Source organism: Bactrocera dorsalis, chromosome 4, assembly GCF_023373825.1.
Source record: "Bactrocera dorsalis isolate Fly_Bdor chromosome 4, ASM2337382v1, whole genome shotgun sequence".
Taxonomy (NCBI): domain Eukaryota; kingdom Metazoa; phylum Arthropoda; class Insecta; order Diptera; family Tephritidae; genus Bactrocera; species Bactrocera dorsalis.
Window position 1 is genome coordinate 54,754,008 of NC_064306.1, and position 27,459 is coordinate 54,781,466.

Here is a 27,459-nt window from a genome sequence, read left to right on the forward strand (position 1 = left end):
TATTGCACTAATCAATCAAATTTTCGTACGCGCAGCAAGCTGCAACTTTTATTGTCCTTAGGACCATATAAAGCCCAGAAAGTAGGCGTATCTTTTTAATAGCATTTATTAGCCATTAATGAATTCGCGAATTTAATCTGAAAGTTCTTTCATAAACCTAACATTCTTTCACAAATTTAGTATAATTTAACAAACCTTTTCCTCATTTGCAAATAATTTGTTAAACAGCAAGGTTGTGTCTCAAAGATACCGCGCTCAAGTGTTTTCAAACGTATTAACTTCAAGTGGAGAGCTTAAAAAGTGAAAGCTACAAATGTGAGCAGGTGAATTTAGAAGTGTTAACTTTCTTAGACTACTTAATCGAATTAGTGATTTAAATCACAATTTTTGATAACAAATTCAGATTATGAATCAACAGCGATCACTTACACTTATTGACAGATAATGTGAAAACACCCGCGTAGCTTTCAACCGTTTTTATTTCCGTGAAATGTTACAGCTCGTCGAAAGAGAAACGCGCCACGGTTACATTCATGCGAAATAAATAAATATACGCAATTTAATCAACGCTTTATTGATTACAAGTTCAATTGAATACTCCTCTGTTGCACCAGAATGATCGATTCGGCGGCAGCGTAGAGGCTCATTTAGAGCACAGTGACTTTTTCCGCGATGCTGATTGTGAATTTGAATGAATCACGAGCAAGTTGCGTTTATGACAACTTTCGCACAAATATAAGCCAGCAGATATAAATACAATATACGCATTGTTAAATATAAAATTAAATTTCTTCTTTTATTGCTTCAACGACGACAATGTCCGTAAATAACAATAAATATTGTGTGTGCATAATAATAGCAAATATGTGTAGTTATCTGTGGCAACAGTACATCTGCTGACGCGTAAAAATAACTTTATGCATTGACCACTACTTGAGTCAAGTGAGTGACAATTGTAATGGAGTTGAACTTTTGCACTTCACAGTATTCATAAATATATTGTGTATTTATTTAAGAGCAATAAATGACAATTCGTTGGTATAAAATCACGTGAAAACCAGGAAGAAATATTTGTAGTTTTGTTTCGCGGCATTCGCAAAGATCCATAATTTGTTTGTATATATATGATATCTCATAAAATTTAATTAAAATCTCCTCTTTAGAGTCAATTAAATTGTATTTGCTCTGAAATGTTATCAAAACACCACCAAGTCGTTTCAAAAGAAAGTGAAATGGATGAAAAATCTCTGTATCTTGCTGCGAACGAATATATCAAAGAGCGATCCCTTTCGAGATTCCCGACTTTTTTAAAGACAAAACACAGGCACTTCAAATTTAATGCGGAAGTTTAATATTATATTATGCGAAAGAGCATATTTTAGCATTTATTTTTTGAATATAATCGCTTTCATTGAGTCCAATTTTCGGTGACTCCTTTGAGCATTTCGACTGGTAACTGGCGAATGACACACGTGTTGTTTTGTCCAAGGTCTGAATGAAAACGGGATTGTCCGAATAAACTTTAAACTTTAGATATCCTCACAGGAAAGAGTCTAATGGTGTGCTATCGCATGATCTTGGAGGCCAAACGACTGGCCCAAAACGTGAAATTATCTGCTCACCGTAGTCTTCTCTCAATAAATCCATGAATTGATGTGCTTTTTGGGAAGTGGTTTCGTTTTGTTGAAATGTCAACGAGATCACGATCTTCAATTTCAGTCAACAAATAGTCGGTTATCATGGCGTGATAACGGTTGCCATCGACGGTAACGTTCTCACCGGCGTCATTTTTAAAGAAATATGGCTCGATGATTCCACCGACCCCAAACCACACCAAATCTTTTTTTTTTAGATAAAATGATAGCTCTTGAATCTCTTCAGTTTTCTCTTTGTCCCAAACGCGACAATTTTGTTTGTTTGCATGTTTACATACCCGTTGAGCCAGAAATAGGCCTCACCGCTGAACAAAATTTGGCTCGAAAACGTTGGATTTTCTTGGAACTATTCAAGAGCCCATAGATGTAGCAATGTCACTTGGGAAGATTGAGCGGCTTCAGTTCCTGCAAAAACTGTATTTTACATGCTTTCAATTTAAGATCTCGACGTAAAAGTCGTTGCATATGACAGTCCGAGTTGCAGCGAATAGAGCTGAATCGACTCTTCACTGTCTCCGTATACACTCTCTGCTATCGGTCGAATATTATCCGATAATTAATGCTGGTTCTAAAGATGGTTGATGGTGCTGCGAATAATGTGCTCAGTAGGCCGATCATGTTGACCATAAGTTGGGGGAAGGGCACGAAACTCATTCTTTACATAACGTGAATTTTGGTATTAAAGTCGAACGATTTTTAAACAATATTATACTAAACAATACTATACTAAACAAAAATAACATGACAGATTAGCACGACTCACGCGTGATCTGTCAATAAAAGGCTATTGATAAAAGTATATTTACTTGAATCACCCGTAATGATGATTAGCGTGTCTGTCTGCCTGTTTATATGCATACTGGTCCCTCAGTTTTTGAAATATCGACATGAAATTTTGCACATCTGCTATTCTCCCCAAGAACGTACTCAGTTCACGGAACCGCAAATATCGAACCACTATAGTAAATAACTGTCGTACAAACTGAAGGATCAAAATTATGTTCTTGTATGGAAAAAAATTAAATGGAACAAGATATCTTCACGAAATTTGGCAGCGCTTATTTTCCAAAGTATCGATGAAGATCAAGTTATTGTGTGGGTACATTTTCATTTATGAAGAGTATTACAGCTTCGATACAATCGAAGTTCATTCAATGTTATATTTTTTATTTACAAATTCTTTCGACTACTCATACTACTAATACGCCGTAACAGATTCCCACCCAGCTGACTGATAACCCCAAAAAATTGTTTGTTACCGCGTAGGCAATAGAGAACTGCAAACAGGGTTGCCGCCTTGGTAAGATTTTCTACATTAACAGAGAGTTAAACTATTGTAAATTTTCTCTTTTTGATGTCAGCCTTTATGACAGTGTGATAATAAGTATTCTATCTTGTTTAAAATAAATTATAAATGTACTATGAGGTGAGATTAGGTTTATGGTAGGATGACCAAAATAACCAAATTTCTACGTTACTGTGTAAATATCGTAATACCTTATGATAAAGAAGTCCCTTCTGACTAAAAAAAATATAAATAAATGAAAAAAAATCTTTGAAAAACAAAATTGGCAAACGAATAATTATTAAAAGATAATTATTTTTCAATGCAATGACATATGCACTTTGCAAAGAAACAACAAAAATACAATATTAAAATAATAAATACAAAGTTATTCTGAAAATACTTAAATAAAGGCTTTGCTCAAAGTGGCTACTTATTTTGGCAGGCATCCCACATCTAAACATCACCACTCAATCAGTAATGTTATATCAACTACGTACAATATAGTTACGTATGTAATTAATTACTAAATATTTGCGATTTAAGCGATCAGCTTATCACAGATCAGCAAATATTCCTATATAAGTATTTATAGAAATATACAAAAATATTTGTGAAGTGTTGTTGCTGGCGTCTTATCACGCTTTCTCCCCATCTCTTTCTATTGTTTTGGCGATTTGGTTCAGCGAAGATTTTGTGTTGACTTAATCTATGCACTGTGACTATCAGCTCGGCTGCTGAGTTTCGAATCGTTTTCACAATAAGTTTTGACAGATTCTCGGCACGGTTGATCGCTAACGGATGCCAGTACTTCAATAAGCGTGCTTATAATCCTACCGATACTTAAGCGGGTTATAGTTTAACAAGGTCTAAACTGGTAGAAAGCGGTTGCTAAAAGCTATTCGGAGGTAGTGTTATTACATTGAACTTTCTATAAAGAGTAGGTTCGTTGCATTGTTTGAAAGTGTGACAAGTGATTTAAAAAATAATAAAAAAGTAATAAAAAAATAATAATAAAAAACAAAAACAAAAAAAAAAAATTAGCGGAAGTGAGAGTTTGAACTGCTATGAATTGGAATCTAATTAAAATTTTATTAAAGTCCAGTCGTTTTTAATTTAAGAACCCTGTGGAATATATTTCGGTAAAAGTTGTATTAATAAAGGTTATTTTATAAAACTTTTTGTGTTAACAAATAAAATTTCATAAAATTTTCTAAAGTTTATTATGGGGTCAGTAGGATAATCTGGCCTTTTTTTTGACATTTTTTTTCAAGAAATTTTTATTCTACAATAGAACTTTTTCACATATCATGAGGTATATCGTGGAGTGTATGAACAATTTTTTTTTTGGAATTTTTCAAAGACATCTGTCGGAGAAAGGGCTGGGTGAATGAGATGCGTTTTTTCACTGGCGGACACGATTTCTCACGTTTGGATCATCTGAAACACAAAAACCCTATTTATTCTTAAAATATACGTGAATGGTTATCGTCCCTTATAGAAGCATGAAAAAATTTTGATAAATAAAAAAGTAATTAAGTTTTTCTTATTTTTTCCCCATCTTTCTTACATAAATTCTGTCATAACATTGTCAATAAATTATAACAAATTATGAACCTAGTAGGGACGATAGCCAGGCGTTTTGTGAACATTTAAAAAAAATTAATCAAATCTGTTGAGTAGTTCGACCGGAATCATGTCCGCCAGTTTAAAAAAGCGTGTTTTGAAAAAAACGTGTTTAAAGTTTGAGGTACTGAAAAAGCATACAAAGATGCGCACTCCGAGCGCGCCGAACGGTGAGCAGTATTATTATTTTTGGGCCTTTCTCGAAACCTTCCAATGGTAAAGTGGGTTTCTACATTAATTCTAAGGGTATAAGGGGACAGAAAATGCAAAAAAAAATAATAATTTTAAACAAGATAACCCTACTGACCCCTTAAGGTATCTCCAAATCATGCGTTCTGAAGGCATCAACCGCCTCTTGAAGTCTCGTAAAACGTTGTTCTCCTAGTTTACTTTTTACGTACGAGTATAAATAGAAGTAATTCTGTGCTAAGTCAAGACAATATCGGGTATGACTCATCAAATTTAATATGTTTTGAGTGCTCAAAAATACAGTTTTTTCAGTCGTTGTGGGAGAAGTCGCATTGCCGTAATGAAGAGCGTTCCGGCTCAGAGAGTTGGTTTTCCTGATTTCCTGAAAGACAACTAGCAAAAACATAGTTTTTTAAAAAAAAAACAGGCAACGATTTGTTTGGAAGATTCGAAAAACACTGATGGAGCCTCATCGGCAAAATGTGAATTAAGTCCATCGATGCACTGTCGCAGAGTTAATTCATATGAAAGGTTGAAAGAAATAATATCAATTTTTTGAAATGAGTATTTTAAGTAACTGTAAACAACACAAATAGTTCAAAATATTATGACTATACAATAATGTTGTAAATTGCCAGTTTGCAGCACTATGGTTTACAAATTCCGAAATATAAAAGGCAACCTACGTAGCTGTCGTATTTAATCGACAATTAAATACTTGTTTGGGAAACTTGTTTTATTAGTGAAAATCTCTTCACGAAATTTCTGATATATTATTGTTCAAGACAGTGCTACAGTATCCATATTGTTCAGATCGTAGATTATGGCATAGAGCTACCATGTAATTTAGCCGATGAAGATAAAGATCGCCATTAAAGCAATCCTAACTCCTCGACTTGGAGGTTTTTCACGTCAAACAATGTGGTGTCAAAGAATTATAAAACTTTTTGCGTTTGGCCTATTAAGTTTAAATTTAGTTACACATATAGCTGATATAAGAAATGCATCTGTAAAGGTTATATCCCTTAGGTGCAGCTTTTACATTTTTTCTTGTTACTAATAGGATTTTAACACGTATTGTTTTCATGTCGAAACCCTACAGCACCACCTACCTAATTAATATTTGAATACAAAAATAACATCTTAATGGTTTTTGAAATGTTTTTAAATTTTTATACTTGCAAACGCATACACATACAAACACCGTACACAAATACTAGCACACAGCATCACAAGTTGAACATCACGTGCTTAAATAAATTTATTTAATGATTTCGATTTTCACTTCTCTCCGATAGTCAGCTTCTCGTTCATGCTTTCTCTTTTCAACTGCCTGCATTTGCAACGCTTTAATGTGTTAATAATTCATGTGTGATAGCACTTGTTAATATTTATTATGTTTTATTTCACTAATTAAAACTATGCACTGTATATTTTTGTTATATTTAAAAAAGTATATTTATTATTATATTTTATAAATATTTATAATAAAATCTATAATAAGCCACAATCTACAATAATCGCGATCAAGTTTTAAGCTGCTGCCCAACTTTAATTACAAGCCGATCACGTAAATGGCGTGAACATTAATAACATTCTCATGATACTGAAAATATATACATATGTAAATATGTGCTTACAAACAAGTAAGCGGCGAAAGCAATTTCGCATTCCCGTTGATAAGTAAAACAGCTGATAATACATTCATATACGACCACCATTAACCTGCGTGTGTTGAATGGAAATTTTTAGGGGCTCGCTTGGCAAAAAACTTTCATATTTCATCACACAATTTTTTTTATTTCAAGCAGCTATTAAATAATTTAAATTATTTATGTTCTATGAATGTATGTATGAACTATGAATTTGTTTTCTTTATAGACTTTAGCTTGTGCGTGGGTTAAAGTAAAGAATTCTGATAGGATCACGCGTGTAGTTTGCTTGTGGACAAGTTTTAAAAAAAGTTATTTCAAATATTCTCTAATATAATTACTAATAGTTATAACCAGGCCAGTAAAGAAGAAGAAGTTATAACTAGGTGGGTAGGTACCAAACTAGCTTGAAGCCAAATCTGGAAATATTATAAATGTACAGAGTTTGCAAGGAAACAAATAAAAGTCCGGTGGGGCAATCATATCTGGGCTGTTAGGTAGCGGTTCACAAGAATGGTGGTGTGAGGCGGGGCATTGTCGTGGTGCAACTTCCAATCGGCTGCGATGTCTTGTTGATCATTCGTTTGAGTCTCTTGAGTACTTCCACGCAAATTTTGGCGCTAAGGTTTGTCTAGGAGGAACAAATTCATGGTGGACGATGTCTTTGATGTCAAAAAAGACAATGAGCATCGTTTTCACTTTGGAATTTGCTCATTTTTCGGTCTTCATTAGCGACCTCTTTTCCGGTCTTCTAGAAAGGCCTGGCCACCTTAACTTACCACTTCTTGCTAAAGCAACATCTGGGTAAGCCTGCTTGCAGATTTACCGAGTTTCACTCAGAATTTAATCGCGTACCTCTGCTCTAACGAACGCTGCATTTTCGGCTTGCACCACTCATAGAAATACGTCGCGCGAAAATGTTTGTTCTGACTCTCCAGGTGCCCGGAGACAACTGACAAGCCGCTCTTTCGTTAGCAGGGAACGCCCTCTATCGTATCTAGATGGTGCGTACACGCTCCGAAGTACTGTCGCGGCGGAAGAAAAGCAGCTCTATTATCTTTCCGACAAACCCTGTATTTGTCGCCATTTCATAATTTCTTGATAGACAATGAAATCAATTACTTATGCTAATAGAGCTTATCATAAGAATAAAATTATGATTCGATCATATTGGAAACTATGGGTGATATGGTCTTCAGTAGTCACAATTTCTCATTGAGAAGTTATTGCGGCCAACGTCAGAAAGATTCGATCTACGATATGTTTAGGCTTTCAATCCACTGTAGTATTATCGGAGAGACGTTGTTATGGCTCACAAGTTCCTTCTTCTTCACTTCCGGTCTATAATTGACTTGTTTCACTGAAGTAGTATACTAAACAAAACAGTTGGCAGAGTAATAGTTCTAATTCTAATGTTGTATGTTATGAACAAAAGGTCTTTCAACGGAACTTAAACCATAACTTTTTAATGTTAACCTCTGACTTTCCGTATCCTGTGTTGGAAATGGCCAGGAAGCTTTAAATTCTCACTCATCAGATCTCTATGTAAGTCACTCACTTTTAACTTAAATTCGAACAGTAGGTTGGCTGCTCTTTAGCGGCCGATACCATTGATATTTCCCTCCAGCTTGGAATCAACCTCGTGAATACCGTAGTACACCTCGTTGGTTTAAATCTCACTACTGAGTTAAATATGGTAGCATTAGCTGCAAGCTTAAAGCTACATATAACACTGATTGTTGGTCTTCCCTCTCTTATATGTATTAGGCGAGTTTTAGGCACTATCTGGCATTCCACCATCGATGGCTCTGTAAACAAAATAGATATTTTTAAGCAGAAAGTAAACCTCGAAAACCACAGATCACCCACGATCCTTATCATTTTAAGATTTCAATATTTGCTTTTCACTTACAAGCTTTCTGAGAGTGCTTAAAAGCATCTGAAAAATGTATTTTTCTCACTTTTTTCCCTCATTTCCTCTCATGTCTAGTGAAATAGGATGATTTCGTTTACTTTTAGTGCCATTATGTTAGCACACTACTGTGGCTTAACCAAAAAAAGGAGGAAATTTGAATGTATAGTATAATATATATATAGATGTGTTTGTGTATAATAATAACCCAATAAAATATACATAAATGTCATTTGCTATAAACACAGATTACTTTCGCACTTTCACTTTGGAGCAAATTGCTATTGAATAAGCGTTGCCACCCACAAAAACGCAGCTCAATTTTCACGTGCTTCAGAAAAACAACACTCAAAGTCTCCAAAGACATACACACTTCTATACATACACACAAATATATGTAAAACCACAGCTAACCAGTCGCATTCATTTTCATTGCAGAAATAAAACGCGAGGAGGAAGTATACACCGTGATAAGTGCAACACCAACAATAAAAAGTCATAGGAAAAATCAACAGAAATTATTTTTCTTAAAAAAAGGCGCAGAAAAACTTAGTAAAGCAATGTCAAATTGGCAAGCGATTGCATCGAGCAGAGAGTAGTAATTGCATTTTGAGTAGCACGCGGTGGAAATTGAACAATTGCCAGCCACAACAGCAGCAGCATCAACAACAGCACCGCCAATTGAGTGCAAATTGCGTGCCAACAACACGTTGCACAGACAACCAGCCATCACTTGCAGTTTTAACGGTTTAATTTTAAATACATACTGCTGGTGAGGAGCAAAAGCAACAGACTGATTTGAAAGGCGCTTCCTTGCGCTTTCACCAAACCAAAGGCAAGAGCTTAACTGCACGCAAACACAAAGACACATTCCAATCGCTGATTTCTTCCTTAAGTAGTTCGTACTAAACACAAATATGGTGCATGCACCGGCACGTAAAAATAATAAAAACTCAAATGGCAATTGTGATTTGGTGGAGGATGTACTGACACCGGTGCCACCAGATGGCGGCTGGGGTTGGATGGTCGTTTTTGGATCGTTTATGATACACATCATCAGTAAGTAGAAATTTATTTTTACAGCTAAATCTAGAATTAATAGAGCGTCCGTTTAATAGAACTTTCACTTTATTTATGATACCTGAAATGTATCTGTTAAGGGGGTATTCTGTTCCAGACATCAAATTTTGGGCAGTTTTTTGAATTTTATTTAAAAAAAACCAAAAATATTTTTACTATCCATTTTTTTATGGTGTTTTTATTGATATCTTAAGAATACAGAAAAAAAATTTTACAAAAAAATATTAATTATTAGTAGCTGTATTCAATACTCTAAGCGATAGAAAAAATATTAAAAATATTTGCGGGTAAGTGAACTCGCGGCTGGCTCGAATATATTCCAGCGGAGAGTTATAGTTGTCGACCATTTTTTGCAGCGCTTAGGCCCGTTAGTAATCGCTATCAAAACGACCTCCTGCGAAAAAAGTATTACCTGATTGAAAACGACATATCAAAAAAATTACTTTAATCGGTCATCCGCAATTTTGAATTTAACTCACTCAATCCGAAACGGCGAATTGAAAACGGAAAGAAGGCATTATTTTTTAAACGAGTTGGTTGTTCGATTTACAACTCTCTATGATCTGCTAAACGTCTGTAAATATTTGAAGTACAAAAGTGTTCAATTTAGTTCTACAGCAGAAGCTCATATAGTACATTGGGTAGTCGAAATAGTCTTTTCGCATTTAGGCAATAAATGTTGACGGAAATTGCATATATTACAGATTCAATAAATTAGAACAACTTTACCAATTTTCTGTTTGATTTCCAAATAAGTCAAAAGTATGAGTCGAACATTATAACCCTATCTAACTTAAACAGCACAGAGTTGGTATATTGGTAAATGTATTATAAGAACGAAGCTCTTTGAGCCAATCACAAATTTGTTGAAGAAGCTAATGTAAGTTTCGGGATATGTCTCATAGTTCGCCGATAGTATGACCTCAAAAAATCTGAATAATGGAGAAGAAAGTGCCTGGATGTTTCCACCTCACCTACTTCCATACAACTTTAACTGTAACTTTTGCGACCGACTGAATTTTCAGCTTTACAACGTGAACTCCAATTGAAAAATAGACCGGCAAGATCTCGCAGCCGCTCAGTGGCTCAACTAACTCCTGCTAAGCGCACACGAGGGCCGCAGATCCAGTGCTAGAACGTACGACGCCCACTCTAATGTGAGCGGGGTTAGGGTGCTCTCTCTTTTAGGCTCATCCCAAATGAGCTGTTAATGAAGTAGTTTTTACTATATCCACTCCTTGACTAGTTTTGAGCGCACAGATTCCAAGCTCAACGCTAGTATTGCCGCTCTGCTGCCGCTTCTGCTCTTTTCTGCTGAAATCTTTGCTGGCTAAGGTATCATCAATTACCTAATAATACCTTTATATTCTTCTTTTATCTCCCTTTTTCCCTCTGTATTGAAATTGAACCATCTCACAGAAGTCACCATATTACCAACCATTACTTTTCTACTATGGACAATTTTTTCGAAAGTTAGGATCCCAAATTAAAAGTTTGGTGAAACTAATTGATAAACTTTAAGGATTTGAAGTAAATATTGCCAGCTGTTGTCTGTATCATATCAAGACGCAAGCAAAATGAGTACTTCAGAACTGTAGAAGTGAACAAGAAAGAGTTTCATCCAGCAGTTATTTTAACTTTTTGATTCATATGCTTTAAACTTACGGCATCTTCCATAAAGCCAGTGCGTATGAGTAACTACTTGTGTTATATGTCATTTCGTTGCCTTAAGTAAATAGAAGTGAACCAAAAGATATCTATAAAATGTTTACAAAATGTAAACAATAGAATAGCGAGTTACAAGTATGTTGACTTATATATATACAAATATTTGTATTTATTCAATTGACTTCATCGTCTCAATGCTTATTTACTTTTCGCACTAACTTTGTCTTAGCAAAGCTATTGAGCTGTAATCGCTTAGTTAATCCTCTTACTCATGTGTAATCATTTGTTTACATGCACTAGTTAGGCGCTTTGACATGCTTTGCTTATTAGCCTTCGTTCATATTATTTTTTCTATCGCGCGACTGATTGCAATTTCCAGTTAAGTGTGTCAATGAGAACAGGAAAATAAATTTAATTGTTTTATTGTCCAACGATTTATGATTATAGCGATATCCAGTGTAATTTGGCAGCACTAAAGAAGACTAAAAAAAAATTTTTTAATAAATTGGTTTTTAAAATATTTTTTATAGCCTGTTGAAAATTTTAACTGTCAAAACTTATCCTCCAAAATCGTTTCCCGATTGATCTTAATACCAAATTAATATCTTTGAAATTTAAATTGACAATTACTTGTCTAATATTTGTGCTATAATTAAGTCACTAAATCGCCCATTTTGATAAGAAAATGAAATTTTAAACTCATAATTATTGTTGTTACCGTTGTATTAATTCAAAAATATATATTCTAGTACAAAAATCTTCACTTATCAATTGATAGGTAATCAAACCTTCAAGGAATATTAGTCACAAACATTTTAACGTATCTGTAAAACTATGGACACCAGGTGTTGTAAATAATTAAGTTGAAATACACAAACCAAATGGTCAAAACAAAAGTAATTTATGAACACTAATTGAAGTCAGACGATTACGTCATCAAATTAACAAGCTTTAAAAAATACAAATTTCTCTGCTAGCTCTAAATAACTATTTCTTTTTAATAATTAGTATGATAATCAAAATAAAAACAACTGTTTTTATAATACTAATACATTTTTGTAAAAAACCTCTTATTAAAAATTTCCCTCCGAACTCTCAATACTCGCGATTTGTCTCAATATCTCACGCTCTTTCACAATATCTTCTTGTTTGATCAGCTAAGTAACATATTTTCTAATATATGTAAACAAAAGTTTCATAACTTTTGATATCAATCGATAATAATATCAAAAGTTTCCAGCATGAAGCATTAGTTAGGATCATTTCAGCAACTATCAAGTGTCAACAATTATTGAATTGGAAACAATGTACACTAGAGCGGGTCGATTTTTGACATAAAATCATAAAATCGCGTATACGGAACATGTGCTGAAAAACTTTGACTAGCAGACTATGGGTCAGAAACTAGTTCTGAGCCCGCGTTTTTAAGACGAAATTTAAAAAATCTGAATAATCTGTTGTATGAGAAATATGTCATATAGTTGTCCGATCCGGCAGATTCCGACAAATGATCAAAAGAATATCAAAATACAACTACGTATTAAATTTCATGCAGATATCTCAAAAACTGGCGAACAAAATTTCATGATCCCTGAAACAGTTCGCCTTAAAATCCGCTGGCTCGAAACTGGTTATAGACTCTTAGTCGTTCAGAATGATGCCTAGAACATTTCTCACATACGCGATTTTCCTATTTTTTTGGCTCCCCGTAAATAGACCCGCTCTAAAGCCCACACTCGCTCAATACATATTTGTAATAACAAAACTTTGTGTGAATTGATAACATAAATTATCATTTCCGCCACTAAAACCTTCTTGAACTATTAACAGTTAGAAACAAATATGCTACTCGTAATGAACATGATAAGTAACTATAATGTCGATACATACAGACAAGTGATAAGTCGCGTGCAAGATATGTGTCACGCGATAACAAATCGTTAAGTACAATAAATACTGGCAAATGGATTTATCACATCACACATTTAAATTCACATATTAGGGGTGTAACTGTTTCTATATTTCTTTTTAAAATAAACATAAATTAAAAAATAAAAATATTATCACATGTCATAAGTAAAAATATAAAATATAAAAAAATATAACTTCAAATATATCCCTCAACGCAATTATTTGTGCTAATTTTAAACTAAAAAAAAAAAAAAATATATTTAAATATGTACATACAATTCAAGTAGCACTTGACCGCTTTCACTGTTCAAGTGTTTTGTTTCTGTGGTTTTTTTAACATAAAGACTTCGTAAAAAAATTTAATTTTTGTCGAAATCTGAAGTGCTCCAATCTACTGACAACTAAATATTTTAATTGATTTGTTTTGAGTTCAAAGGTTTATATTATATTTGTTTATATTTTTTTATAATGTCGTAAAAGCTGCCAATTAAAAAGTTCCTGCTTGAAAACGAAACAATTGAAAAAACCGCAGAAAACTGGTTACAATACTTCAAGATCGTTTGTTTATTTCATCATCCGTTGTCAAGTCCATTCTCAGGTACTGCCGGCTTAAGGTCAATAGGAGTAGGCTATATATAGATCATTATTAAACAATTAACATATAAATAAAATTTTATTGGTTGAATTTTTGTTTGAAAATTTTAATTCTATATTTTTGGCAAATTAAAAGTTCATAATTTTTTAAACCCTAACAACATTTATTGTGTTCATTCGACGACGGGGATTTCTTCCCAGCGAGCATTCTTTTGAGATCTAGAGCAGGAAATAGTCGCAGGGGTCAGACGTGGAGAATACATACGGTGAATGCGGAAGCAATTCGAAACCCAATTCATAGTTCATAATTTTTCCATCATTTTCACTGACTTGTAACACGTTTTTTTGCTGTTTCCGTCTTTCAAGCGGTCTAATAACGCTAGTTCTTTCTTTTTGAAGATACGAGATATGACAATTAAGTAATGAGACTGATTCCATAAAAACCGTATATTTGAAAATTATTCTACAACTCTGACATCCCCTTCAAAGTAGTCTCCCTGGACAGCTATACAGGGATTCCAGCGCGTTTTCCATGCTTCGTAACATTTCTGGAACGCTTCGACTTGGATGTCCGCAAGTACCCTCGTCACGACCGCCTGGATGTCCGTAATCGACTCAAAATGAGTTTCTTTGACCACCGATTTCTGGTCTCCCACTCCGCGCCTCGTCTTCCACGCTTTCACGCCCCTCCTTAAACGCTTTGTGCCATCGAAACACCTGGGCACGACTAAGAGCACTATCACCATACACTCTTACAATTTTAGGGGTACGTTTCCGAAGCTGTTTCGCCCAATGAGGCGCAAAATTTTATTGTGACGCGTTGCTCTTGATTTCGTTTTTCCATTTTCGTGACGACCACTACAATCACACGTCTACTCAACTTGACGCAGCAGGCGAACTAAACAAGCTAGAGCGATGGTACATATATCAATAGAGAGGGGAGGGATGCCGAAAAAAAGGGAATTTCAAGGTCATAAGTTTACCACAAGCGCGGCAATAAACTCAGTCTCATTACTTAATTGTCAAACCTCGTAGTCAGTAAATAATAATACAGACGGCATAACTGAGTGGCGTTTTTCCACGCTTTGAAGCGGGTTCATCATATGAAGTTCAATCGGAAGACTGTCGATTATACTTCGGAGTGAAATGATGGAGTCATGTCTCATTCATCGTCATATATCGACATAAAAATTTGTTTTTTTTTTAAGCTTCGACATCTCGAAATATTGCACCGAATCAGCAATTCGTCGTTTTTGGTCAAAACTGAACCCACTTTGCCCAGAGCTTTCTTGTATGGTGAATGATATGAAGAACACATTCAGTCGGTATCTTTAGAGTAAAATCTTCACTTTACTGTCGTTTAAAATTATTTTGTGGATTTTTTTTTTGATATTTTCGGATAATTGTTAATTCTATAGCAATCTGGAGCTTGGTAAAAAGCAACGATCGTACTCAACGGGTCTCGTATTGAGTAGCCGTTGAGAGACCACATCTTCAAAGTACTGTAAAATGGCAGATCACTCCTTAATATTAGGTAGTCGAAAAACTCTTTTCTTTTTGTCAATAGATGTCGTTGCAGTCTAATATTGATGGTCTTACAGCTGATTCAGTTTACATTTTTTTACTGGAATCTTATATGAAGTCTTTTGCAGCTTTATTATATTATATAAACTAATATTTTACCTTTCAAATTCCCTTTTTTCTTACAGCCGATGGCATGACATATTCGTTTGGTCTCTTTTATGATGAGTTCCTTACCTACTTCAATGAAGGTTCAGGCTATACGGCCTGGATCGTGTCCATTATGGTGGGCGTTACATATGCGTCAGGTGAGTACTGTTATACTAAACTTTCCGAAATTTAGAAGAAAATGTATTATATTCCCTATATATTAATATGTTTCCTTGATTCACAGGTCCCATCTCGTCATCGTTTGTCAATCGCTACGGCTGCCGAGCGGTCACCATAGCCGGCGCAATATTTGCCGCCGCCTGCATTGTGGCCAGTATCTTCGCGCAGAATGTGCTCACACTCATATTTACAATTGGTATTGGCACAGGTTTCGGACTGGGTCTCATCTATCTGCCAGCCATTGTAAGTGTGACGACGTGGTTTGAGGCGAGACGTTCGCTTGCCACCGGCATTGCCGTGTGTGGTTCCGGTTTCGGTACATTCGTATTTGCGCCGCTCACCGAACATCTGATCGGTTCGTTCGGTTGGCGTGGCGCTATGCTCATCATCGGCGGTATTGTGCTGAATTGTATACTATTCGGTGCGCTCTTCCGACCCTTGGAACCGCCAAAACCTTCGAAAGCGCAGAAAGGTGATATTATCGACAATAATACAACAATTGCTGAGCTGAAGCCATTGAAGTCGGGCAAACCGGAGGGTGATCAATATTTACAGTTGCCGCAACGTGCCGACGCGGCTTTGTGTCGCTCGAACAGCGTGGGACACGGCTTCAATAGCAACAATGTAAGTGTGTGAGGGAGTTAAAAATATTTCTAAATTTTTGATTGTCGGTAAATTTAGTGGTTTCAGTTTACTTTTTAAGAAAATTTCTCTACATATTATTCTAATTGGTTTCTATTCTATTCTCGTCGTTTACGGTGCGCGTGCGCGCGTCTCCAACTCACAACAACAACAACATAACCACATAAACACACTCAGTTGCGACAGCAGCTGCGTCCCTCGTTGGCGCATTGCCGGATGCTCTCGCTCGACTTGACCATGCTGTTAGCGCAAGTAAAATGTAGTTCGTTCCCAACACTTAACGCTGATTCCCAAACAATCGAAACAGACCTTACTGCACTCCTGTTATATACAAATGTATGTGCCCCACCCAGCACGCTCGCAATTTACAAATTAATACAAACAAATATACATAATCGTACAACCTCTCTTTCTCTCTGCACGCCATCCAAGCACGCTGTGATATCTTTATGAAAACCTCACCCACAAGCAAAGCTTGCACCCTTAAGGGGGTCTAGTACGCATATATCTATTTATCCAAATGCTAACACTCCCCACCCTCCAACCCATGTGTTTGTTGTGTTTTCTCTATATCCCCACTTGACGTTTGTTTCTTTTCCTTTTTGTTTATCACGCGCTTATTGTGGCTAGAAACTAACTCTCTGCTCTTCTTCATATACATGTGTGACACTAGAACAATCAGGCTGTGAGCAATGGCGCTAATGGCAAGATCGCAGCTTCAACAATCACACAAAGCACGAGCAGCACGGATATGGTGCGTCATCGCAGTCAGCCGCATTTAGATCAGTTGACGCCACCGCATGAGAATTGGGGCAGTGGCACCATGTATCGGCCGGATATCTTGTATCAGGTAGGCACATACACTAAACACTCTTGTATGATATTATTTACATAATTGTTTTTATGCTTCTAGGGCTCCATCCTCAACATACCGGAGTATACAGCCTCACGTCAAGATCTTTCTAGCACCGGCATGATGAAGCGTTATGGTTCGGTGCGCCACAGTGTGCGCGGCAGTCAAAATGATGTGAGTAGCAATCCGTATAATGCTTTTATTTAGTTTATATTAGCATTTACATAAATATTTCGACACATAAGAGACTTTTACATTTTTACTGGTTATAGTAAATTTATTAATTCAATCTGGTAGCCAAAACTTATAAGAATACTCTTGCACGTAATTCCTTAGTAGAAAAGAGAACAGTCCCAGTAATTGTAGTAAGATAAATATGATCACGATTCGCACGTAGATGGGCGTTTCCCAAGATAGACCGATGCTGAACGGAAACATTTCACTATTATAATTTCTTTGAAACTCTTTTTTATGTAAATATTTCTAATTTTAAAGAAATTTATATTATTTCATTATCTTTTTTTTATTTTTATAATTTTTATTTTTGATCTTTGACGTTCACTTACAAATTCCTTGCCACTTTTTAAAAAATCGTATATCACCCAGTAGAATTTTCAGCGATGAGGTTGTATATTCTCCCAAAAAAATTGTTTTAATTCTGGTTAATACTCAACGTGCTTCTTCTTTTCTGTTGGAGTGGACACCGCTTACGTGTTTAAAGCCGAGTTTATAAAGGCGCGCCAGTCGTTCTTCCTTTTCGTTAGAAAGTGTAGCCAAGCCCTTCTCCACCTGGTCTTTTCAACGGAGTAGAGGTCTTCCTCTGTTTTTTCCGGCGGATACTGCGTCGAATACTTTCAGAGCTAGAGCGTTTTCGTCCATACGAGCGACATAACCTAGCCAGCTTAGGCGCTGTCTCTTAATTAGCCAAACTATGTCAATGTCGTCGTATATCTCGTACAGCTTATCGATCCATCGACTGATATATTCGTCGTTGCCAATGCGCAAAGAGCCATAAATCCGCAGAATATTTCTCTCAAAACTCGCAACGTCGACTCATCCGTTATTGACATCGTCCATGCCTTTGCACCATATAGCAGGACGGGAATTATGAGTGACTTGTAGAGTTTGGTTTTTGTTCGTCGAGAGAGGGGACTTTACTTCTCAATTATTAAATAAATTAATTCTACGTTGCATTTCAGTCTGACAGTATTGTTGATGTTAATACTTGTAACCAGCAGACGAAATTATCCACGACTTCGAAGTTATGACAGTCAACAGTGACGTGGAATTATAGTCGCGAGTGCGACCACTGTTTGTTTGATGACAGGAGATATTTCGCCTTGCCATCGTTCACTACCAGACTCATTTCGTTTGATTCCTAATCCAACGGCACGGTTGTTGAGGCCAATGGTATCAATAACATCGCCGTACACTCTTATAGAAGATTGTAATTTCTTTATTGAGATCTGTGATTCATTTTCTCCAAGAGCAGATTGATGAAGTCGCACGATAGGGAGTCGCCTTGTCTGAAACCTTATTTGGTATCAAACTGAAACTGCTCAACGTCAGTTTACACAGCCGTATTTGTTTTGCGGATATACCAAATTCAGACATCGCGCCATAAAGGCAACTCCTTTACGTGCTGTCGAAAGCAGCTTTGAAATCGACGAAAGTATCTTCGCCACTGTATGAGAATATCTCGTTCGGCAATCCATCGAACCCCGCCGCTTTGCTGTTCTTCTGACGGATAATAGTTATTCGCACTTTTTCAAGGTCCGGCAATGGAACATCTGCTCCATTGTCATCGATTAGGGAATCGGGTTCGCCTTCTCCTGGCGTTATGCTTTCATTGCCATTCAGCAGGCTGGAGAAGTGATCCCTTCATAATTTCAGTATGCTATGGGCATGAGATACAAGATCGCCTCCATCGAGTCAAGTTTATCCCTAAATCACATAGGAGAGATCATTTTATTCCAGGATTGGCAATTGTGGAGATTATACCTCCCACTGTAAAGAACTTTCCACTTATCTTCGCATTGTGGAACAAAAATCTGTCAACAAGCTATGAGTTTTCATTCACAATGATCCGCACCTGATTGCGTCGGTTAAGAAATATTGTTAGAAATGTATATCTTCCAAAATATCTAATAATGGAGCAATTCACACTCCTACTTATACTTTTTCTTCCGTTTTCTTCTACCATCTCTTCATTATATATGTTTATTTGAGAGTAAAAATTATATTTGTCTTTAACGAGTAACAATGGGCGTTCTTCTATAATTCATTATAAATATGTATATTTATCAAAAGAGGATACTAGGAACTTTTCAAAACTCGTAAAAACCCCATTTTAACTATCCAAAATTACGATAGAACTTTTCCGTGTTCTTACAGTTTCCAAAATATTCAAGTAGAAGGAAACGTTCTAGGTCCCTATGAATACAAATATCAACACTAACATCATGCTGGATTCATATTCCAAAAGTAGGTAGTACGTATATAGTTCAATGTCTCATATCATACAGGGTGTCCAAAAATTAACGCTAGACTTAAATTTGCCGCTAGTTTTTTATAGTTGACGAAATTAAAACACTATTCCCACCATATTTTGTATCAAAAGCTTTCATTATTTTTGAAATATTGTTCAACAGTGAAGACACGTTGTTCTATCTGAACCGGCTGATTTCTACAAAGCCTAAACTGTCAGCTGTCGATTTTATTTAAATCGTTGCGTAAATTTGAAATAGCCTTTATTTATATTTCGGGTAGCAACTTATTATATATATTCCAGAGGAAATTTCAAAAATGGTTAAAATATTTTGTGACAAAAAAGTACCTGGAAATTATAAATTCAACTTAAACAATTTTAGTTATTAGTCAATATTTATGTTGTCGCCTTTAAAGTAAGCCCCACCAGATGTAATACACTTATGTTAACGATTTTTCCAGCCCTCGAAACACTTTTCGTAAGCACTTTTTTTTAAATAACATTTACTTGAGGTATTTTATTACCTTTTTATAGTATATGTTAGATACCATTGCTAATTCTCAAAGATTGCGATCACACTTCGATTCCTAAGGACAATCCTTTGTGAATTCCAAAAACTCTTTTAGGTGGATATGATGTATTACAAAAACTTCTTGAACTCATCAAAATTTCGCTTATTTCCATTCTTACCAGTGTATTTATAAGCTGCGTTATCCCAAATATTTATTTTTTATTTTTTTTATATCTTAAAAAGTATACTAAAAATTAATGTGCATAATTTTTTATATAATTATTTAATATTTTTCTACCAGTTTTTTTTTTATTTTGACTAACTACCAGCAGTGCTATAAAAATCATTCCTCATAAGTCATTTAGAAAACAATTATTTACTAATTATTACGAAAATTTTATAACTATAAATTTAAGACTTTTTTTTACAAAATTTAATCTTTTAATAATAAAGTAATTTGCACTAAAAGAAATCAATAACGAGATGCAAACACCCCAAAAAATATAAAATTTAGTCTTCATAGAGGTAAAAATGATTCCAAAAGTCATATATAAGTTAATGTATGTTATACAAGTACGCAAGAGTCTTTAGATACTTTAGTAACTGATGTCAAATACTTATTGTGCAGTAGGTCCTTCAATATAATTGAGCAAAAAGCCATAAAGCCATCGCAAAATGTAGTAGACTATAATTGCACGCAGAATATTATATACCCAACGCTTGCTGGAAGAGAAAAAATCAGGAGGTCCTATCAAAATACAAGCAATAATTAACGACTTACATTCTCAATCTCTTCTGCGCAATCGGAATGGTATTTGGATTCTCATTGAGCAAGTGTTCACGAATCGAAAAAATCATAGTAGTACAAATGTCAAGAAGTCCCTCGTCGGTTTTGGCACGCGTGATATCGGGCAAAAGATCGAATTCGGTGCTACAAGTGAAGGTTGACAATAGGAAACAGAAAATTTTTGAAAGCACAACACCACAAATATAGCACTTAGGTATTAAATATTGGATTTGTTTTTAGAAATACGATCTGTTTTTTCTACCTTATACCTCCGCCCAAACTTACCCCTTCGTTGCCTCCGTCATCTCTTCTATATGTGTCATGCCCGGACTATCGTAGGTGTTGAAGAGAAATGGTTTCATAACCTCTAAAGAGATATACGCCTTACGTACAATACCCATAAGTACCGGTTTGCGTCCAGTAAGCATGATTAGACCGTCCGCCAGCAAAGCAGGCAGTATTTGCTTGGTGAATACCTAGATATAGAGCATTCAAAAAATATATAAACGTACATAAATATGTATACCCTTTTCATACCAAAAATTTGTAGACAAAACGACTATCCGTGTAATGACAAGTGGGCAACATGAAATTCTTTTCAAACGCCGCCTCATACCACAGGCCACCTTCCATAACCTGGCACATCTGAAAGAAGGTGTGACTTGACAGTTTCGATGATGAGGACATATAAATGGGCGCTTCAGCAATTGTTCTGTAAAATATAGTTTGGGTTTTAGGTTGGGTTTTCTTAATTTTTTTTTTTTGAATTTTTTCGAAATTACTTTTTCTGCGCATATTCGTTGCCGGCGCGTGCGGCATAGTACAGCATTGTTTTGATGCCGATATCTTGTGGTGTGATGTCAAAACGTGTTGAAAACGATAAGAAGACTGTTTTTAGTATGCCAGCGCCAACGAGTACGAAGAGACCCATAGCACCCATCAAGGTCGGTGGATAACCGGGTATGGGTTCGGAGAGGGCATGAAGCACTATAATTTTTATTTTTTGTAAAAAATAATATTTTGTAAATTTTTTTTTGTTTTTTATCGAGATGATTTTATCGAAGAAAAATCAATTACTTTCGATAATTAGTAGTCATAAAGGCGATAATAGTGAACATATACTATACTAATGGTAAATATTGGGCATTTGGTGCCTTTGAAACAGATAATTACTATCCATCTAACATAAATCTCAATTTAGTAAAAAATATGAAAAAATAATCTCTTATTTAACTAGTCGATTTCCTGAACCAATATATACAAATTCCGAAGTTATCATTATTCGATTAATCGATAAATATTAAGCTTACGCACATACTTCGTATTTATTTTAAAGTCAATGCCTCACCTATAGACGGTCTATATATAGCAACCGGCAAACGTTCGCGAAAGTCATTGACCACACTCTCGGCGAGATTCTTCGTGAAAGTGTAAGTGTTCGGGAAGCCAACTGTAAGCCTAGAATGAAATGCATTTACAACAAAAAAAGGCTTCCATAAAGTTTAACATTCTCAAGAAAACCTACTTCTTTGTTAAATAATCCAAAGTATCTCGCTTGCTATCATCCTGCAAGAGTTTCAAGCACATACGCCAATCTAACGGTGAATCGTAAAGCTGAAAATGTAAAAAGTACGCTCACTCATCCTACGTGCAACCTTTAACCCACCACATACCTTCGGTTCGACGCGCTTCAAGTAGGGATTGCTGTAGAACGTTGAGACATGCATGAACATTTTCAAGTTCTTCAGCTGCTCAGCGAACAGCAAAGCCTCATAAGTGGCGCCCACATTTAGCTTCAAAGCAACGGGTAACGGTTCATCAAAGCGCACAGTCGCCGCGCAATGAAAAACGACCGAAACGTTAGACATTAGAGCAATATGTTCTGCTGAAATACCCAATTTCGGTAATGCTGCATCGCCTGGTATCGGTATCAGCCGCTCGAATATATGTGGCTTCGTGGCGTGCAATACTTTGAAGATCTAAGAAAGTGGAGTGGAGAATATTCAAACTTTATTTGGATATACTTATTGACGATGCGCAAACCTTCGCCTGCTTTAGTTTCTCTAAACGTTGCTCCACACTGAGATTCTTCTTGGTACGCAACAGTATGTAGACTTTTCGCACATCGCAGGAGCGTAACAATTTCTCAATCAAAGCTTTGCCAACGGCGCCTAGTTTATTTGTTTTAAGTATTTTTTAAATAAAAAAAAAATGTATTTTTATTTAAAACATTTTGAGCCGAGTTTACATTGTTTCGTGCTTCTTCACTTACCCGAGCCGCCAGTCACAAATATCTCCGTATCCTTGTAGAATTCGTGTATCATTTTGAAATATTGTATTATCTCCCCACTTTTCCGAAGACTTGTCTAAAATTCCTAAAATGCTTACTAACTATGCTCCTGTGGCAACTTGAAATACTTTTTGGTATCCTTATTCGTTTTTTACTTTGTATTTTTCCTTTCCTTGCTGCTTACTACCACGCACTTGGAGCTCTCTACCAGTACTATCCCTCAAGCTTCGAATAAAGTAATTGCCGAACCCCGAATCAAGCGTACAACGTACGTTTCGAAATATTTGCATTTTATATTTTACATTATCTCTGATAAAATTGTATTGCTTTTGCTTTTTTGAAAGTACGAAGGTTCACGTTCAAGTGTAATATTCAACTTCGTTGGTCTTTATTTAGGTATAATTCCAATAGCATGCATATAAATTATTTATTTCCGTTTTTATTTTAGTCTAGGCGAATTAAAAATTGACTTTTTGTTTTTATATACAGACGTACATTCTTCTTCAGCTAAATAATTTTGGCATAAATTAGCAATAGTAAAATACTAAACATTTGGTTGCCTTTAAATTGCATAATAAATATGTCAGCTGCGTCAATTTCGTGTAATTGAGAAAGGAGTGCATATGTAAACATATTTTGCCGTATGGGAATGAAATAATTTATGTATGTAATTGGGTTACTTACATACATTATGTAAATTATGTATAGAAAAAACTTCAAAATTTGTTTTTAAGCTTAATTTTAGAAATACATCTCCAAAATTTGAACATACCTTCACATACTACCAAAAAAAGTTTAATAAAACAAATGTTTCAAAGTCTCCAAAAGAGTAGAGATTTTTAAAGTCTACAATTCACATAATTTAATGTAAAATTGTATTATGAAATGTTTTAAAAGTATTTCTCAGTTTCGAAAAGTTGCAAAAGTCTCCAGTTTGTAGAGCCCTGTTTGTACGTTCAATTATAAAAATATATATTAAGACAAATACAGACATACACATTTAATAAAAGAAAAAATAATTAAACATTTGTTTGGAAACTTGATATTTTTGATCTGTTAAGTAAAAGTTATTTTTGAAAGTCTCCAAAACCTGTAGAGAGTTTCAAAATCTACAAAATACTTAATTATAAAAGTTACCATACCATTTAATTGCTACTCACCAAAATCCACAAGTCTCCAAAAAGTGGAGAGTTTTGAAAAACGTTTTAATAGCATTAATGCACTTCATATATATTATCATACAATATTTTACCTTTTATATGCATTGTTTACAAAAACATCTAAGGCAGAAAAACTTTACTTTGAAATAAAGGGTGATTTTTTAAGAGCTTGATAACTTTTTTTAAAAAAAAAACGCATAAAATTTGCAAAATCTCATCGGTTCTTTATTTGAAACGTTAGATTGGTTCATGACATTTACTTTTTGAAGATAATTTCATTTAAATGTTGACCGCGGCTGCGTCTTAGGTGGTCCATTCGGAAAGTCCAATTTTGGGCAACTTTTTCGAGCATTTCGGCCGGAATAGCCCGAATTTCTTCGGAAATGTTGTCTTCCAAAGCTGGAATAGTTGCTGGCTTATTTCTGTAGACTTTAGACTTGACGTAGCCCCACAAAAAATAGTCTAAAGGCGTTAAATCGCATGATCTTGGTGGCCAACTTACGGGTCCATTTCTTGAGATGAATTGTTGTCCGAAGTTTTCCCTCAAAATGGCCATAGAATCGCGAGCTGTGTGGCATGTAGCGCCATCTTGTTGAAACCACATGTCAACCAAGTTCAGTTCTTCCATTTTTGGCAACAAAAACTTTGTTAGCATCGAACGATAGCGATCGCCATTCACCGTAACGTTGCGTCCAACAGCATCTTTGAAAAAATACGGTCAATGATTCCACCAGCGTACAAACCACACCAAACAGTGCATTTTTCGGGATGCATGGGCAGTTCTTGAACGGCTTCTGGTTGCTCTTCACCCCAAATGCGGCAATTTTGCTTATTTACGTAGCCATTCAACCAGAAATGAGCCTCATCGCTGAACAAAATTTGTCGATAAAACACATTTCGAACCGAACACTGATTTTGGTAATAAAATTCAATGATTTGCAAGCGTTGCTCATTAGTAAGTCTATTCATGATGAAATGTCAAAGCATACTGAGCATCTTTCTCTTTGACACCATGTCTGAAATCCCACGTGATCTGTCAAATACTAATGCATGAAAATCCTAACCTCAAAAAAATCACCCGTTATTTATTTTCATTATTAATCAATTTGTTATGAATTAATCGAATTTTCTACAATCTTGTTTACAGGTAAGAATAAAATGTTGCGGCTGCATCAGCTGCTCCCAAGAGACCCACGACACTTTCGTCGAAATGATGAATTTCTCGTTGCTAAAAGATGCCGTCTTCATGGTGTTTGCACTGTCGAACTTCTTCACCAGCATCGGCTTCAATGTGCCCTACATTTACATAGTGGCCCAAGCCAAAACGCTCGACATCAGCAGCGCACAGTCCAGTTACCTGATTGCCACAATCGGTGTGGCCAACACCGTGGGTCGCATAGTGCTCGGCTACTTGGCGGACAAGCCATGGGTCAACCGTTTGTGGGTGTACAATGCCTGTCTGACAGTGTGCGGCATCTGTAAGTGCACAAAAAGAAATTATTAAATTGAGTAGGACTTTAGCATTCATTTAATTGCAGGCACTGCGCTATCACCGCTCTGCAGCGGCTTTTATACGCTCGCTGCTTATTGTGCCGCTTTCGGTTTCACCATCGGCGCCTACGTGGGCCTAACCTCGGTGATATTGGTCGATCTGCTCGGCTTGGAGAAACTGACTAACGCTTTCGGCTTGCTGCTACTCTTCCAGGGTATCGCCTCATTCATAGGGCCACCAATTGGCGGTAGGTCAAATATAATATTTTGTTTGATTTTTTATTTTTATTTGAATTTATTCTTTATTAATATATTTTTTTATTAAAATATTTCTTTCTGCATTTCAGGCTGGATGTATGACATCACCAATTCATATGGGCCCGCCTTCCTCATGGCCGGCATCACAATCGCCATCAGCGGTCTTATGCTCTTCGTCATTCCACCACTGCAAAGGCACCTCGAGTCCAAGGCTAAGCAGAAACAGCAGATCACCGTTACGCGCAGTTAATGTGGTCCCACGTCCCCGAGACCTAGCCGGACGTAAGTGCTTTCTGCCAGTCCGAGCAAGTTGGCTGCGATTTTTTGAATGTTTTTCATTTGCTTAGCGGTTTTTTAAGACTTCTTTATAAGTTAGTATAGTATATCTATGTATATACATATGTTTATATGTATGAAATGCAAATAGCTGTAATTTACTATATAGCAATGTATATATGCACACACATACAAACACATACATATGTAGTTATGTTTGTGCAGGAAGTGACCTTTGCGGCGCAACACAAAAATAGGGAAACAATTCTGCCTTTAATATTTATGTAATATGTAGTACATATGTAATCTGTAATATATTCATATGTATGTCTGCATAACTGTAAATTTTATAAATTACACGTAAGTAAGAAATTACACACACATACATACATATGTACCTACTAGGATCTTCAAATTTACTTTAACTGCTAGCAACTTGCCGTTGAAAGTGCAATGAATTTAGTCATATTTTACTATTGTTGTTGTTGTAAGCTTATAAGCAAAACTGTCATAAAAACATATGAATCTTACAAAAACATATGTAAGCGCAGCACCTGAAGAATTTAATATTTCTAAGTGTTAAAATACTATTTTTATTAAAATCTTGGCGAAAATTATAATTTTCTTCAAAAAAAAAATTAGAAAAAGTGTAACAAAAATATTCAACAGAACTATAAGTATAAACGCTCAGGTTTACATATCAAATGCTCAAACTGAATGTATAAGAATTATTAACGGTATTCATAAATTGTTATCAAATACAAAATATATATATTAAGCTTCCATATCTAATATTAAAATCAACTGCTCAACATAAAAAAATCTGTTTAAATTAAAAAATATATAAAAATGCATAATTAAAAATATTTAATAAATTAAAAAAAAAATTAATTAAATTTAAAATTTTTTAAAATTTAAAAAAAATTAATATTTTTTAATCATTTTTTTTTAATTTTCAGAAAAAATTAATTTTTTTTATTTTTATTTTTTTTTAATTAAAAAAAATTAAAAAAATAATTAATTAAAAAATAATTTTATTATTTTTTTTTTAATTTTATTAATTTTTTTAATTTTTAAATAATTTATTTTTTTTTTTAATTTAAAAAATTTATTAAATTTTATTAAGTTTTTTTTTAATCTTTTAAATTTAATAAAAAGTAAAAAAAAATATTATTTAATTTAAAAAATTAAAAAAAAATTACTAAATTTAATTAAAAAAAAATAATAAAATTTAATAATTTAGTAAAATTTAATAAATTAAAAAAAAAATAAAAATTTAT

General features: G+C 35.0%; 2 protein-coding genes across 9 annotated transcripts in view; one reads left to right on the forward strand and one right to left on the reverse strand.

Moving 5' to 3' along the window:
- The window catches only part of LOC105228832 (uncharacterized), a 117,334-nt gene extending 90,333 nt beyond the window's left edge, over window positions 1-27,001 (forward strand). For 4 of the 8 annotated variants that reach the window (XM_049454209.1, XM_049454207.1, XM_049454208.1 and 1 more), the window contains 9 exons: window positions 8,758-9,378; window positions 15,282-15,401; window positions 15,488-16,047; window positions 16,243-16,401; window positions 16,739-16,915; window positions 16,979-17,092; window positions 25,302-25,632; window positions 25,693-25,893; window positions 25,993-27,001. In XM_049454209.1, coding sequence (XP_049310166.1) covers window positions 9,237-9,378; window positions 15,282-15,401; window positions 15,488-16,047; window positions 16,243-16,401; window positions 16,739-16,915; window positions 16,979-17,092; window positions 25,302-25,632; window positions 25,693-25,893; window positions 25,993-26,153 — 1,965 coding nt within the window. In that variant the 5' untranslated portion in view covers window positions 8,758-9,236 and the 3' untranslated portion in view covers window positions 26,154-27,001. Of the gene's footprint in view, window positions 1-3,651; window positions 3,849-8,757; window positions 9,379-15,281; window positions 15,402-15,487; window positions 16,048-16,242; window positions 16,402-16,738; window positions 16,916-16,978; window positions 17,093-25,301; window positions 25,633-25,692; window positions 25,894-25,992 lie in introns of those variants that run through there. The other 4 variants (XM_049454212.1, XM_029551358.2, XM_019991241.3 and 1 more) reach the window with 3 other exon arrangements.
- LOC105228831 (fatty acyl-CoA reductase wat) lies at window positions 20,244-24,234 on the reverse strand. Its single transcript, XM_011208813.4, has 10 exons — window positions 22,977-24,234; window positions 22,748-22,875; window positions 22,378-22,683; window positions 22,230-22,318; window positions 22,053-22,162; window positions 21,487-21,691; window positions 21,242-21,416; window positions 20,990-21,180; window positions 20,699-20,848; window positions 20,244-20,640 (listed from the first exon to the last, which is right to left on the reverse strand). The coding sequence occupies exons 1-10, from the start codon at window positions 23,026-23,028 to the stop codon at window positions 20,535-20,537; spliced, it is 1,512 nt and encodes a 503-aa protein (XP_011207115.2). The 5' UTR covers window positions 23,029-24,234; the 3' UTR covers window positions 20,244-20,534.
- Window positions 27,002-27,459: the final 458 nt, after the last annotated feature.

What these genes read in the sequence shown, in the direction of transcription:
- LOC105228831 (XM_011208813.4), bottom strand. Translation starts at nt 23,028, where the DNA reads ATGATACACGAATTCTACAAGGATACGGAGATATTTGTGACTGGCGGC. An exon ending in TATATATAGACCGTCTATAG is followed by an intron (nt 21,692 to 22,052) that starts GTGAGGCATTGA and finishes TAAAAATTATAG; the next exon opens with TGCTTCATGCCCTCTCCGAA. An exon ending in ATGACGGAGGCAACGAAGGG is followed by an intron (nt 20,849 to 20,989) that starts GTAAGTTTGGGC and finishes CTTCACTTGTAG; the next exon opens with CACCGAATTCGATCTTTTGC.